We start from the raw sequence: 14,598 nt of genomic DNA, 5'->3' as shown, positions 1-14,598 counted from the left end.
GCCGGGACCGGTAGTCTGCGCGGGCATGCGGGAGCCGGGCTGCGCCGGAGCCGGGACTACAGCTCCGGGCGGCCCGGGGCGGAGCTCCGGGGCCGGAGGGCTCACTCGCAGCGGGGCAGCCGCGCGGAGCCGCCCGCTATAGCGGAGAGCCGCGACCCGTCCCCTGCCGAGGCCGCGGTGGCTGCACCCCCACCCGCTTCCTGCCCGGAGTGGGCGGGCCGAGCCTAATGAGGGCGGCGCCGATTGGCTGGCAGAGGGACGCTGCTTTCCGCTAGCCGGTAGGCGCGCGTGACGCCGCGCCGCGCGTGAAGCCGGACAGAGGGTGAGCGCGCCTTGGCGGGACCTGCCGCGGCCCTCGTGCCCCGCGGGCGTCCCGCCCCGTTCCCCGGTCCGGCCTGGCGCCCCGTGCCGCGCCACAGGCCCCGGGCAGGAGCCGCGCCAGCGCCTCGGCCTGGGGAGGCGGCGGCGGCCCGGGTCGCCCGGGGAGGCGCCGTTCAGCTGCCAGGGCCCAGCCTGGCGCAGCACAGGGAGATTTGTTCGGTACCAACCAAAAGGCCCGGGCGGTTGCTCACGGTGGTAGTTGCGGTGGCAGCTTTTCCCCCACAAAGATAACGATGTATTTTACGATTTATTTTTTTTTTCTTTTAAACTGCAGCCGCCTCAAGCCGAGCGCCAGGCCTGCCGATGCGCCAGAGCCCCAGCCGGGGCTGAAGGGGGCGGCAGGAGGAGGGCTGGGGTAGGGGGGTGCTGGAGGTCGCGCTGCAGCGCAGCTCTCTGCCCCCCGGCACAACGGCTGGGTGGCTTGAGGCAGGCAACTTGCGCTGTGCTTGGAGAACCGGGGGAGTTGGGACACGAGGGAAATTTGGGCACCTCAGACTTAAAAAGCCGCTTCCTCAGGGCTCTGGGTTGCATCTCCCAGGGCACCATTCCTCACAGCAGGAATAACTTGCTGAGTTTTGCAGGCTGGTTAGCTTCCGTGGCTCCCCTTTCAGCTCGCCCCATGTTTGATTTAGTAGACGCAGGCCAAATACACCCAAAAGATGGTGTGTATTGGGGAGAATTGGTTCTGGCTCCTGCCCATAACATCTGCAGGAACAGGCTGGCCTCTCTACCCTTGTGTACAGTTCAAACCCAAGCTCGTTAAATATTTCTACCCAGTACCATGTATGTGTACAGGCCCTTTGACAGTGCAAGTGTTTTCAAACCCTGTTTGGCTGCGGTTTCTAGACTAACCCTTCCAAGTGCTCTTTTACCCCTGCGGTAATTACCGCGCCAGCCGCCTGCCTGCAGAGGTATGTAGTGGAGGGACAGAAATAGCAGGGTTTTTTGGAAGCACGTCCTGGCTGAGGCTGGAGGCCAGAGTGTCAGGGTTGCTGCAGTTAAAACCCTGTATTCACATGGGCAGGGGAGGGTTTTATGTGTATTTTTAAAAAACATGGCAGTGGAGCTGCCACCCCTACAAGGCAGCGCACCAAAGGCCTGATTCTCCTTCTGCAGCATGAGTTTTTGCAGGCTGTTCCAGAGGATGTTTAACCTGTAGCAATAAATAAAGAGCCCCTCTGTCACGAGGGGACGAGGTACTCACTTGGCAACAGAGCTTAGGATTTACATCAGCCTCTCAAAAAGCACTGATGTTTTTTATAAGTGCCCTGTCTGATTTCCCCTTGAATTCCCCCTTGTTATTGCTTAAGTTAATCCCATCTGTTTGCCTGGTGTCTAGGAAGGGAAAAAAGCATGTGGTGGTGCTGCTGCAGGCTGGCGTTGGCTCTCAGCAGCCATGAAGCAAAGTTGCTTTGCAAGGCTGCTGGCAGATGCTGCTGGCTTGTGCTCTTAACTCTTGGTTCTTCCCTCTGCTGAATTGCTTCCAGCTGCTACAGGACTTATCCACCCCCTCCTCCTGCCCAGACCATGGGTCTAGTTCTGTTTGTAGGACTGAGTTATGACAACAGTGTCTTTTCTCCTAGCAAAAAGGAAGCAGTGCTGAGTCTTCATGCATCTTCAGCGGTCCTGCAGGCCTGTGTTCCAAGCTGCTGCCCTTTGGTACAAAGCAGTGTGGTCCCTGTTCATGGGGGACAGTGTGGGCAGGAGGTGTCTGGTTCCTGTTTGCACAGAGTCTTTTGAGGGTTGGTAGCCATGGTGTCTGGAGGGAGGTGTGACACCAGAACCAGGTTAGGCAGAGCAGTTGTTACTGAGATTGTTGGGTTTGGGGCTATGTGGCTCACAGGGAGAGGTGACGGCAGCTGGGTCTCCCTTACTATGGGCCAGGGGATGCTGGGGGATGTCCACCAGCAGCCTGTGGCTCCTGGCCAAAGGTGATGGAGCCAATTTCTTCTCAGAGGAATGGGGCAACAGCCGCAAGCTGCGGCTTGGGAGGTTCAGGCTCCTCATCAGTGAGGGCGGTGTCACCCTGAAAAAGGTGACAGCAAAGTCAGGACCTCTGACCTTGGGGATTTGCAGGGCTTGACTTGGCTTGGGTTAGTGTTGGTCTGTGGGGGCTGGAAAGGTGATGCTGCGGCCTGTGCCCAGCTTGCTGTTGCCTTTTTGGGGGTGCAGATACCACCCTGCTCACGGGACTCCCTGCTCCTGTCGCTGAGCCTTTTGGTTTTAAAAGAGCTTGAGCGGCATTTAGAGGTTGTAGGGTTTGATTGAGTGGGGAAGAAATCTCGGTGTGGAAAACTCTGAGAGAAGTTGTCTGCTCCGTGTTGGCAAGAGGGTTACTGGTACCCTCCCAGCCTCAAGGCCATCGGCAAGCCCAGACTCCGCTTTTAGTGTCTCGTTTGCAAGCTAACAGACACAAGTTTGCTGCTCAGAGCCATGGTTTCTTGTGTCTCTTGGGTTGCTGATGACTCTGCTGGCTTCCAGATAGCGTGGGGTTGCATTTTACTTGCTGTCTTGTGTGCTTTTCGTCCCAGTTATATCACAGGTAGCTTATCTCCTTTTATACCCCGGTTGTAGAGATTAAGCAGGCCTCTCCCTCTCAGTCCTCATGTTTCTTGGTCCAGGCTGTAGTGTTGTCTGAATTCTTCCCCTTTGTCATTCACCCTGGGTCCCCCTCAACAGCTGTGCCAGAAATTTCCTCTGATTTAGGGTGCTGTAGGCGAGACTGTGGCTTGATGGGTGGAGATGCTGAAGGGGAACAAGTTGTGTGGAGCTGCAGGTAAACCAGCTGGAGGAGCTTAGGGCGGGTTCCAGTTGCATGGCCAGAGTTAGCAGTGTCCAGGGGAGCCTCATTTAACTCAATGCTGTTCCTCAGCCTGTAAAACAGGGGTACTCAGCTCAGAGGGGTGCCAAAATCGTGCTAATGTCTCAGTGATGCCCTGAGAACATATGAAAATGAGCTTTGAATGAAGATGCCTGTTTGGGATAAATATTTGATGTGCACAGCGTGAACAAAATGTCCCTGTCCTGGCATGTTTGAAGCTCTTTTCTTTCCATTTCAGAGCACAATGTTCCTGGTCGGACTCTCGGGTGGAATCGCATCTGGGAAGAGCACGGTGGTGGCCGTACTCCGGGAACTAGGCTGTGCTGTGATTGATGCTGATGTTATTGCCAGAGAGGGTGAGTGTTGCATAGTTGCTCTTTCTCTCCGAGGCTCCCCTGACAACTGGGGTTGATGCGGTGAAGCGCAGGCAGCAGAGGGTGCTCTGGGTGCGTTGAGAAGCGTTCCCCTCCCATTCCCCAGCCGCTGGTGCTGCATGGAGCAGCTGTCTGGGAATGGGTGGAGGGGTGGGATTTGAACCAGGATGTATTTCTAATAAAGAAAAAAAATACGATCATGTCCTAAAATAAACATCTTGACCTGAGTTTGCTTCTCCTGGAGTGTAATGCTTCCCAGCTTTGAAAGCCAACTCTGGGCAAAATAAATGCCATTCTGTGTAAAGTGGGTTCTCTTGGCTAATCTGATGTCCCTCCTAAGTCCCAGGACACCCATCCTGTAATTTGGTTACATTAGTTGGGATCACTAACATGCTTGAAAGAAAATTTCCTTTTGTGCTGGATGTTGCTTTCTTGGTTATAGTGAGAAATTGGTCCACAAATTTACTTGTGCCTTAACACGCTGAGAAAGAAGAGGCTCCGAATATCCCAGATCGGAGGGAATTCAGCCTGTGCTTCTGCACAGTGTGCTTGCCTCTTGCTGCTGTCAAAGTGTGCTGTCCTGGCAACCAAAAAGACCCACAAATCCAGATCTGTTGCCTCAGCAGAACTGGAGCAGACCCCGCTCTCCCTGAGTACCTGTGTGATGTGGGGCAAGATGTTAATCCCTCTGTGCCACTGGGCTAACAAGGAGAGCAGTACTCACTCCAGGAAGGGCAGCTGATTTTGTATGCAGAAGGTTTCAGGTCTGCAGCTGAGCAGTGGTGCAGGAAGCGTCATTTTGAAGTGCCTGCGCTTTTCTATGTGGTGAAGAACTTACTGTGCAGCCGCTCAAAGCTGTGATGCTCTTAACATTTTATTGCACTGTAATTCCCCTCAAGGTGCAGAAAATTTGCTGGAGGTGCTAAAAGCCCTCAGAGACGATAGGAAAACACTACAGATTCTCAGCGTCGATTTTCTACCAATCACTTCATTTTTCTCCAATTCCTTTTTTATGTGTGTTTATTTACTATATGGATTTCACCCATCCTGAAACTGCCTCAATGTGAAATTCAACGGGAGGAAGAAATTGGTCTTAAAGACTTTTATTAAGTTGGCCTGAGGTTACAACCTGTGGCAATGTTCCTGGATTTTGGAGAGAAAATTATTTACAGTCTGTGATTCTCTGTGGTTAGCCTCAGCTTGATCTTAATTATGGTTTTATTACTGCATCCTTTTTGTTGGTGATTTTTTTTGGTGGCTTTAAAATTATACGCTCATGTAATGTCAGAGTCCCTGCAAACTGGGACTTGAGCTCTCAGAAGGTTTCTGTGTTCATTCTCCTGAATTCGGTGACAGAGGTGAAAGACAGTAAAAAAAACAAACTGAAAAACCCAACAACCACGAAACGCTGTAGTAGCAGGCAGAGCCAACTTGTAGCAGCCAGGCTGTATTCACCTAGTGCTGAAGTTTCCAGCTAAAATAAACCTGATGCCGGCCCGGGTCCCTTTAGGATCTCCCTGCTCAACCCCGTGCCCTGCAGGTGGTGGGGATTGGCTCAACCCTGGTCCTTGGCTGGTAGCCATGAGCGAATCCTCCCGCCCGCCCTGCTGACTTCTAACCCCAAGCAGCAGCACGCACGAGGGAGGGTTGTGGCGCTGAATTAATGTTTGCAGGATGCTTCGATCTCTTGAGTGCCAGCCCTCAAAGGGACCTTGGGCTGAGAGGCTTTTTTTGCAGATGCTTTCCTGCAGGACTGATGTCAGGTGTCTGCTGGGCTGCAGCGCTGAGCCATGCCAGTCTCAGTTCAGCGTGTGCTGGCAGGCAGATGTGCTGCCCGCTGAGGAGAATAAGCTCGGTTATTTAATGAACAAAACTCATGTGAGGCCGATTGCTGATGCAAACACTGACTGTGCTGTAGAACTGGCTCTAACCTCCAGCTGTTTTATGTTATCAGTGGTGCAGCCCCACTTCAAGGCCTATCAGCAGATAGTGCATTACTTTGGCCCTGAGATCCTCTTGGAGAATGGAGAGATAAACCGTGAGGCTCTAGGAAACATTATCTTCTCCTGCCCGGAGAAACGGCAGCTGCTGAACTCTATCACCCATCCGGAGATCCAGAAAGAGATGCTGAAGCAGATCTTGAAATACTTTGTGCTAGGTAAGAGGCTGTGTCCCAGCACACTGGGACTCCTGCTCAGGCAGGAGCTGTCCCTGCTTGCTCTGTCTTTGGTTTTAACGTGGGGAGAGGGACAGGGAAGGAGAAAGGGAACCGACACTGAGTGATGGCCTTTGTGCTCTGCCATCGCTGGCCTTTTGTGTCGGCGTTTGGAGGATTCATTCCTGCCTTTCACTGCTGCCCTTCACCACCTTCTTCTATGGTTTAGAGTACATCTGTAGGGCCTGAGAAAAGCATTGTGAGGCCTCTTCTGAGATTACTTGCTGGATAATGTCATACCTTCTGAAACGGCCAAATATTCTTCCCTGCCCCCAGCCTCCTCAGGCTTCAATGAAAGCTGTGGAGCCCTTTTAGTCTCGATAAGGTGAGAAATGGGCTGACAGCTGTGGTTTCCAAAGTCCCGCTTTCCCCCCTGATAAATGTAACAAATACAGCTGTCAAACTTGGTCTAATCAAATGCCAGATAAGATCACCAGCTGTTTTGGCGGTCTCCGTGTAGACAGAAGGATGTCTTAATAGAGTCAGTCTGGTTTTGCGGAGCTTATCAAAGCTGAGCCCTGTGACAGCTGAATAGGCCTGTGCTAGGAAACTGCAGGGGCTCTGCTCTGCTGCGGGGTGAGGAGGAGGAGAAAGCGCAAAGGAAGCAACAAGCAGGAAAGCCTGAAGCCAGAGATGGAGTCTTGAACCCAGGGCTGCTGGCTCGGGAGGCGGATGCTGTCCTGCCCTCGGCGAGAGTGCTGTGTGTCTTCAGCAGGCTGCTTTGTCCTCATTAGTCAGGTTTTAATGATTTGGGATAGCTGGATGTTGTCTCTAAGGATTGCTGTGTAAGGAAAGCTCTTATCGATCAAACTGTAGGGCAGCAAGTAGTCTCTCTGGGCAGAGATGCTGGTAAAATGGTGGCTTGTTGGATGATGATGTCTTCGTCAAGGCTTTTATTGCCACGCAGAGCTTGGTTAGGGGGTTCGGGATGTAAAGATGGGACACCAGGGAAACTGGAAGTGCCTCTGCAGCCGGGGGGCACGCAGGGGAGTGAGGTGCTGACTTACAGCTTTCCCCGACCCTCGCCTGCTCCCCCAGGCTCAGCTGGGCATCTCCCCATGTCCCCAAGCTGCCACCTGCCCAGGGAATTGGTGCTTGCAAAGGGCAGAGGCATGTGGAGAACCTGGGGTGGGTGGCAGGGTCCGGGAGGACAGCGACTGGGGGTTACAAGCTCTCATCTGCTGGCCGCTCCATGTGGTGACTGGTTTTAAACCAAACTGGGCTAGTTTTGGTGAGGTTTCAGGCCCTGGGGGCACCCCCATGTTTCATTGTCACAGCTGTGAGAGGTCTGCAAGAATTTCCTTGCTCTCCTTGGAAAAATGGAATTGTTTAGCCAAAGCTTTTCATAAAGGGAAGAAAACTGAGCTGGGAAACATCGGCTCAAATGACTGCAGCCTGCTGAAGTCCTGGACCAGTGAAAGAGGAAAGCAAATTCTGCTGTGGGCACTGCTCCCCTGGAGAGGCCAGCAATGATGGCGTGACTGCTGCTCTCGCCAGCCAGGCACAGGCGCTTTCATTTGAGCTTCTTCTTTCGGGTCCTCATTATATTTCTGCAGCTTCACCTTTGGTCTGAGATCATCCAGATTAGGGTTGGTCTGTTGTTTTTTTTTTTTTCTCTGGAAACTTGGAATGAAACCATTTCCTCTCCAAGAGGGAGGAAGGCGATCAGGCTCTGCTCTCCTCTCAGCTGTAATCACGGAGCTGTGAAGCTCTCCTGCTTGCTTTGCTGGAGCAGCTCTGGTGTATGTGCAGCGTGAGGGATTTGGGAATCTGAGTAATGCTGTTACCTTTTTTTTTTTTTTTGGTGGGGTGCTGTCATTTCTGCAGGCTACCGCTACGTGATCCTTGACATCCCACTGCTCTTTGAGACCAAAAGGTTGACCAAGTTTATGAAATACACGGTCTTGGTTTATTGGTAAGTGCCACACAAACCGTCAGGACTGGGACACTGCCACCTTTCTTAAAGGCTGGGGGGGACCATGACATCCTTCCCGCTTTGGTGAGGATTTAGCTGCAGCCCTGGTGTGGAGCCTATTGATAACGCTCCCTCTTTTCTGTAGGCTTGAGAAGTGACACCTTCCTTTATCCTGGGGTCGAGGGGCTTCTTGCTGAGGTTTCCCTGTACATTGTACAGGGAAAACTGCTGTCTTTGGGCCTTTCACAACCTGCACTTCACTGGCTGGGGCAGGTTTGGGGGGCTGCCCTGGTATTATGAGCTGTGGGAATGCCAAAAACATGCAGCAGGGTCAGCCTGGGCAACGCTGCGGGGCTGGTGCCGCTGCTCTGAGTGCAGGATGCCTGCACTGGGTCTGAAATGAAGCAGAGCACATCTCTCCCCCCCAGACTTTACCCCAGCTATTCCCTCTGATGCAGAGAAAGGCAGGCAAACCCCCTCTTCCCTCCTGCACCCCCATCTCAGCATCATCCTCCCATCCTGGCAGCGACCCACCGACGCAGCTATCTCGGCTGATGAAGAGGAATGGGCTGTCCCAGGCAGAGGCAGAAGCTCGCATCGCCTCCCAGCTGCCACTGGACGTGAAGCGCAAATTAGCTAGTCACATCATTGATAACTCTGGGGACCAGGAGAGCACGTGCCGGCAGGTCCTGAGGCTGCATGCTCACTTGGAGGATTCCCTGGATTTCCTCTGGGCATGGCTGGCGGCGGGCACGGTTGTAGCTGGGCTCGGAGGGCTGGTGTACCTCCTCCTCGGGCGTTTCATCTCTTAATTCACCTTTTCTTTTTGTCATAGAAGAGGCCTGAATTTCCAGGTTTGAAAAGGGCAGTGAAAGGCCACCTCTTTTAATAAGCTTTGCCAGCTGAATGCAGACATTGGGGTGAGGCGGCTCCTTGCAGACTTCCCAAGGTGAACACAGGGGGGATTTTTTCCAGCACTGTCTTCCCATCTCCTTTCTTCCTGCTCAGGTTCTTACCCATCAGCTGTGCCTGTGGCGTGGGACCGCTCCCTTTGGGTGGCTTCAGCCTGTGGAGGGGATGAGGCCCTTGTTGTCCCCCCGTGTGTGTGTACGGTGGGACCCCCGTGGATTTAGGCACTTTAATGTCTTCCAGGACAATCTCTTCACTGGGGGAGTAGCTGGGCTCTGGGGTCATGTTTCTGCTGACAGGTGTCCCCAGGTTGATCCCCTCCTAGCTCACAGCCCTGGCTAATCTCAATGTAGACATGGGTTTGCCCCTTCTTTCACACTGATTTAATGGAAATGTGTTAAACCTGCCTGGTGGGGGACAGACAGCACCTCATTTCACACGGGTTAGGTGTTCAGCTGGCTGCTTGCCCTCCCCCCTGCCCTCTTTATTTCTGTGATCATCACTTGTGGGTCACCCTTGGTTTCGGATCCGAGGGTCTGATATGCCCCTGGAGCAGGCTGAGACCTGGGACCGGCCTCACTGAAACTCATTTACTGCCATTTGAGTTTTCTTTCAGCAGCAGTTTCCTTGTGGGAGGGTATGAAATCTGGGCAAAGCGGGTGCTGGCTCTTCACGTTCACTTTAATAAAGCGCTAAGCAGCAGCCGGCTCCCCGCGGCTCTGCAACCTGTGGGCTGTGAGCGCTGCTCTTTCCTGGCCTGCTCCCAGGTTGTTCCTATGCCGGGGCACGGCTGCGCTCTGTAAAGTTCACCGCACGCAAGCAGAGCTGACGAGCACGCTCGTGCTTTTTCCCTGGTACACATTGCTGAACCCAGGGAGCTTTTTGGAGCATCTGCCTCTGCCATGAGCTTCCTGGGGGAGGGCATGGCTTTGCGTTAGCTCCAGTCACCTCACGGTGTGGGTCTGGCTTCCCAGGATGTGATCCTGGGACTTGCTGGGGTTTTTTGTTGTTAGTGCTTTCCCCCCAGGGCAGCCCTGCCCCCCTGCCCCCCCACTGTCCCAGTTTTTTGAGAAAGGTGGGTGTCGCTGGCTCCTGCCTGCGGTCGGTGGTCCCTGGGGTCCCGTGGGATGTTTGAGCTCCCACCCACCTTCCCACCCTCCTGCCTTCTCACTGGCCCAGCAGGCAGGGATGCTGCAGAGTGGGGTGGCATCTCTGCTTTCCCCGATGCCAGCCTTTGGGCACGGGGACCTTTCCCAGAGTGTCACAGCCCTGTCCAGCCAGTGTGCCCCCATTTTGGCACCGGGCACCCTTCCCACCCCCTCCAGCTCCTCTGAGGAGACCCGGTGGTCCCTGTGCAGCTACAGCAGAGCATCCCCAAGCTGGGGTCCCCCAACTTCTCAGGCAGTGCTGGGGGGAGCTGTACGCAATCGATACCTCTGTGCCAGCTCTCTCTCCTGTCTCCTGCCTTTTTTTTTTTTTTTTTTTTAATGCTCCCTTAATTGCAGTGGTGATGTCGGGAGTCCCTTGCAGCCAGCCATAAATCAGAGCGGGAGAAGGACGGTCTCAGCCCGAGATGAGCTCTGATTGCTGCCCCCCTCCTGGCTCCCCGCCTCGGCGATAAATGGGGCTGCGGAGAGGCCGGGGGGCAGGAGGCAGCGAGACGAGCCCGGTAATCGCATTTGGTGCTTTGCTCCTGCCACGCTGACGTGCGCGGGCACTAACGTGGTTAGCCAGCCGTGGGGGCTGCCGGGGCCGGGGGGGCATGGCCTGGGGGTGCGGGACCGCCGGGGCCGGGGGGGCACACCTGCGCGGCCTGCGTGGACCGCGTGTTGGCACCTGCTGGGGAGGGCTCCCGGGCCTGGGGGTGCTCGGCCACCGAACACCCCCCCGTGGGTGCCGCGTGGTCCCCAGCATCGCCCCCAGACCCTCGGGGACGAGCCAGCGCCCGCCCCCGCCGTTGTCCCCGGCCGGTGGCAGGGGGCTGCGCTCCCCGGGGGGGGCCTGAAGGGCGGCGCAGCCGGCGGGGGGGGCACGGCCGGGCTGAGACCCCCCGCGCTCATCGCACAGGCGCTGCCTCCGGGGGCGCAAGCGCAGGGATGCTGCCCACCGGCCCCGGGCACCGGCCCCCCTCCCCGGGGGTGGTTCGGGCCGGGCCCGGCCCCGCTCCGCGCAGCAGCCGCACATGTAACAGCTGCGAGCTGCCGGCCGATCGATGGCGCTGCGGCGGCTGGGGGCGTGTGACGGGCGGTGCCGCCCGCTGCGTCCCCCGCCGCTGCCCCTCCCGCTGTCCCCTTCCTCGCTGTCCCCTTCCCCGCTGTCCCCTCCCGCTGTCCCCTTCCCCGCTGTCCCCTTCCCCGCTGCCCCCTCCCGCTGTCCCTTTCCCGCTGCCCCCTCCCGCTGTCCCCTTCCCCGCTGTCCCCTTCCCCGCTGCCCCCTCCCGCTGTCCCCTTCCCGCTGCCCCCTCCCGCTGTCCCCTTCCCGCTGCCCCCTCCCGCTGTCCCCTTCCCCGCTGCCCCCTCCCGCTGTCCCTTTCCCGCTGCCCCCTCCCGCTGTCCCCTTCCCCGCTGTCCCCTTCCCCGCTGTCCCCTCCCGCTGTCCCCTTCCCCGCTGTCCCCTTCCCCGCTGTCCCCTTCCCCGCTGCCCCCTCCCGCTGCCCCCTTCCCCGCTGCCCCCTCCCGCTCACCCCTGCCACTGTCCCCCCACCGCTGTCCCCTCCGATGCCCCCCTTACACTGCTCCCCCGCCGCTGCCCCCCTCCTGCTGCCCCCCCTTCCCTGGAGCACCCCTTCTTCAGAGCACCCTCCAGGAGCACCCCCTCCCCAGCACCCACCGGGCGGGGGGGTGTGTGCAGATGTCACGGAGCTAGTAGGTCCCACCACGGGGCTGTAGGGACAGGGTGATGCCCCCCAGTGAGCACTGTCCCCAAGCGTGGGCTGGGTGGGGGGCCCAATACCCACACGGGAGGGACCCCGCGGGGGACCGGCTGGGGGCCTGAGTATGGTGTCACCGGTGTCACTGCATGGCCTCTGCTGTCACCGGTGTCACCATTCCTGCACGGTCCCTAGGGTATGGCATGGTGTCGCTGTCACTGCACGGCCCCCGGGTGTCACGCAGTGTCACCGTGGCTGCACAGTCCCACTCGTGTCACAAACACAGCCCTGCGGTATCGCACAGCATCACTGTTGCTCCCCGGGGTGTCACATGGTGTCGGTGTCACATGGTGTCACTGTCACTGCGGGGCCACTGGGTGCCACACAGTGTCACTGCAGCTCCCGTGGGTTGTCACACGGAGTCACCGTCAGTGCCTGGTGCATGGGATGTCACATAGCGCTATGTCACTGCATCGCCCCTGAGGTGTCACCCGGTGTCACCATCACTGCATGGCCTGGGGTGTCACACACCGCCACTGCACAGGATACTGCCCAGTGCCACGCACTGACCGTCCCGTGGGCTGTCACCCAGTGCCACTGTGCACCCCCCACCTGTGTCACACCTCATCCCCACCAGTCATGGGGCACCCTGGGGACCGCATGTCCCTGCCACTCCCACCCCCATGTCCCCCTGGGGAGGCATGTCCCTGAGCCCGTCCCCTCTGCTCAGCCGGCCGCGCTGCCGCTTCCCGTCACTCACCAGCCACCCCATCAGCCAGGCTTTAATTAAGGAACGGTGTTGGCAGCCCTTAATTGCTGCACGGCGGGAGGGTGGCAGGCCCTGCAGTGTCTGTAATGAGAGGCAGTGTGACAGAGACAGGGCTCGGCGGGGGGATGTGCCACCCCCATCTTGTCCCCCCCGCCTGCAGCTGGGCTCCCCGTGCTGGGCAAGGGATGGTGCCTGGCACTGAGCTGGGACATGCTGGCTCGTCCCTGTCCCAGGGCTAACCCAGCTGGCCAGGCGGCCCACCACTGGCCAGCCAATGAGTCCCCTGGGTCAGCTGGCCAGCTGACCAGCCCAGCTAGCCAAACCGCCTGCTGGTCAACGAGCCAGCCAGCCAAGCAGCCAGCTAGCCAACCTGCCAGCCAGGCAATCAACCAGGCAAGTGGCTAGCTAGTCAACCAACCAACCAGCTAGCCAACCAACCAACCTGCCAGCCAGGCAATCAACCAGGCAAGTGGCTAGCTAGTCAACCAACCAACCAGCTAGCCAACCAACCAACCTGCCAGCCAGGCAATCAACCAGGCAAGTGGCTAGCTAGTCAACCAACCAACCAGCTAGCCAACCAACCAACCAGCCAGCCAGCCAGCCAGCCCACCACCTAACCATCTAGCCAGCCAGCCAACTGGATAGCTATCTACCAACAAGCCAACCAGCTAGTTGGCCAAACAGCTAGCCCGCTGCCAGCTAGCCAACCAACCAACCAACCACCTAGTTGTCCTTCAAGCCAACCAGCCAGCCAAGCAGCTGACCAGTCACCCGCCTGCCAGCCAGCCAAGCAGTCATCTAGCTGGGCAGCTAGCCAGGCAGCCAACTGGCCAACTCTCTAGCCAAGCATGCGACCAGCCAATAAGCCATCCATGCATCCAACCAGCCAGCTAGCCACCTGGCCACCAGCCAGCGATCAGGCAGCCAACCAGGGGCACTGTCTGCCCACATCCAGCCAGGCACTGGGACCTGCCTGGCCCTCACCTCCATCCTGCAGCCCTGTCCCCACATGTCCCTCATCTCCTGGGCTGTGTGACGAGTGGGGACACCTCAGCGTGTCTGCGCCTGCACTTGTCATGTCCAGGCTGCCCCACTGAGCCCTGACACACTCATCACAGCAGGCGGGGCACTAGGCACCTCCCAGCCCGTCCCTGGCTAGAGGCATCTCTGGCCTCGGGGATTTTGAGTCTGTTTTCTTCCCAGCCTGGCACCAAGAGGTGAGTGTTGGCTCCTGCCAGGATCATCTCTGCCCTGGGATCAGTCTGTGGGGCCTTCCCTTACTTCCATGTTGATCCGTGCTGGTGCCGTGTTTCCTGGGCACCCACAGCCCAGAAAACGCCTCGTTAATTCTTCCTTTTAATTATCCTTGCTTCCCAACAAGGTGGATATGATGTCCTTTCTCAGGGATGGAGGTGGCACAGGTCCGGAGGTTGCATAGCTGGGGTAGCTGGTATCCTCCCTTGAGACCAGGGGACAGCCAGGACAGGAGGTACCAGCCTGGTCCCCCCACACTCCTCCTGGGTGTGGCTGGCTGGGTGAATGGAGGCATGGATGGCAGGGGGGGAGGGAGGGATCTGTGGATGCCTGGACACGTGTGGATGGATATGTGGATGCAAGGACATTGGATGGATGGATGGATGGATGGATGGATGGATGGATGGATGGATGGATGGAGGATGGATGGATGGAGGGATGGATGGATGGATGGATGGATGGATGGATGGATGGATGGATGGATGGATGGATGGATGGATGAGGGATGGATGGAGGATGGATGGATGGAGGGGGGATGGATGGATGGAGGGATGGATGGATGGAAGGATGAATGGATGGCAGGCACCAAGGTGGTGGGAACCAGCAGAGGAAGCCCCAGGTGGGTGCTCAGGAGATGTGGCTGCCTTCCCAGCTCTGCCCCAGCCTCTGCAGCCCAGGACCCTGCCACCCCAGGGTGTCCTGCCCACCCCAACCAGGGGGCCAAGGCCCAGCCCTGCCCCTGCTGCCCACAGATGAGTGTCCCCCTCCCACAGCCCCTTCTGGGTCCCATCCTGAGGACAGTGTGATTTTGGGGGACAGCACCCAAAATCATTGGGGACAGCTTGCAAATGCCATCTCCCTCCCTGAGCTCCTCAGCATGGGCTGATGTTGGGGCCCTCAGCTGTTCCTGGCTCCAAGCCCTAATTATTGCTGAGCCATCAGTGCCGCCCGCCCAGCCTAACCCCTGGCTGTGGGGATGGGCTTTGGGTGCCACGCAGACAGGGTGTCCGTGTCCCCACTGGCCACGCTTGGTCCGGTGGGCAGCATCTGTGGGGCAGCTGCAGCAGCAGCTCCCCCCCTGCCACAGCACT

The 14,598-nt window shown here is 57.6% G+C and overlaps 1 protein-coding gene across 2 annotated transcripts; it reads left to right on the top strand.

Moving 5' to 3' along the window:
- The first annotated feature begins 233 nt into the window (after positions 1 to 233).
- Positions 234 to 9,344, top strand: DCAKD (dephospho-CoA kinase domain containing). Of its 2 annotated transcripts, none has more exons than XM_040617284.1 (5): positions 234 to 322; positions 3,441 to 3,558; positions 5,531 to 5,734; positions 7,619 to 7,706; positions 8,233 to 9,344. In XM_040617284.1, exons 2-5 carry the CDS (start codon positions 3,447 to 3,449, stop codon positions 8,516 to 8,518), a joined length of 690 nt encoding a protein of 229 aa, XP_040473218.1. In that variant the 5' UTR covers positions 234 to 322; positions 3,441 to 3,446; the 3' UTR covers positions 8,519 to 9,344. The 2 variants fall into 2 exon arrangements, with proteins under 2 accessions (XP_040473218.1, XP_040473219.1); XM_040617285.1 differs by lacking the exon at positions 234 to 322 and adding an exon at positions 1,973 to 2,123.
- The last annotated feature ends 5,254 nt before the right edge of the window (positions 9,345 to 14,598 follow it).

The sequence above is a fragment of the Falco naumanni genome, chromosome 18 (genome assembly GCF_017639655.2).
Source record: "Falco naumanni isolate bFalNau1 chromosome 18, bFalNau1.pat, whole genome shotgun sequence".
NCBI lineage: Eukaryota > Metazoa > Chordata > Aves > Falconiformes > Falconidae > Falco > Falco naumanni.
The sequence above is the reverse complement of the archived record's forward strand: the minus strand, read 5'-3'. Positions and strand labels throughout refer to the sequence as shown.

What these genes read in the sequence shown, in the direction of transcription:
- DCAKD (XM_040617284.1), top strand. Translation starts at nt 3,447, where the DNA reads ATGTTCCTGGTCGGACTCTCGGGTGGAATCGCATCTGGGAAGAGCACG. An exon ending in TGATGTTATTGCCAGAGAGG is followed by an intron (nt 3,559 to 5,530) that starts GTGAGTGTTGCA and finishes TTATGTTATCAG; the next exon opens with TGGTGCAGCCCCACTTCAAG. An exon ending in CTTGAAATACTTTGTGCTAG is followed by an intron (nt 5,735 to 7,618) that starts GTAAGAGGCTGT and finishes TCATTTCTGCAG; the next exon opens with GCTACCGCTACGTGATCCTT.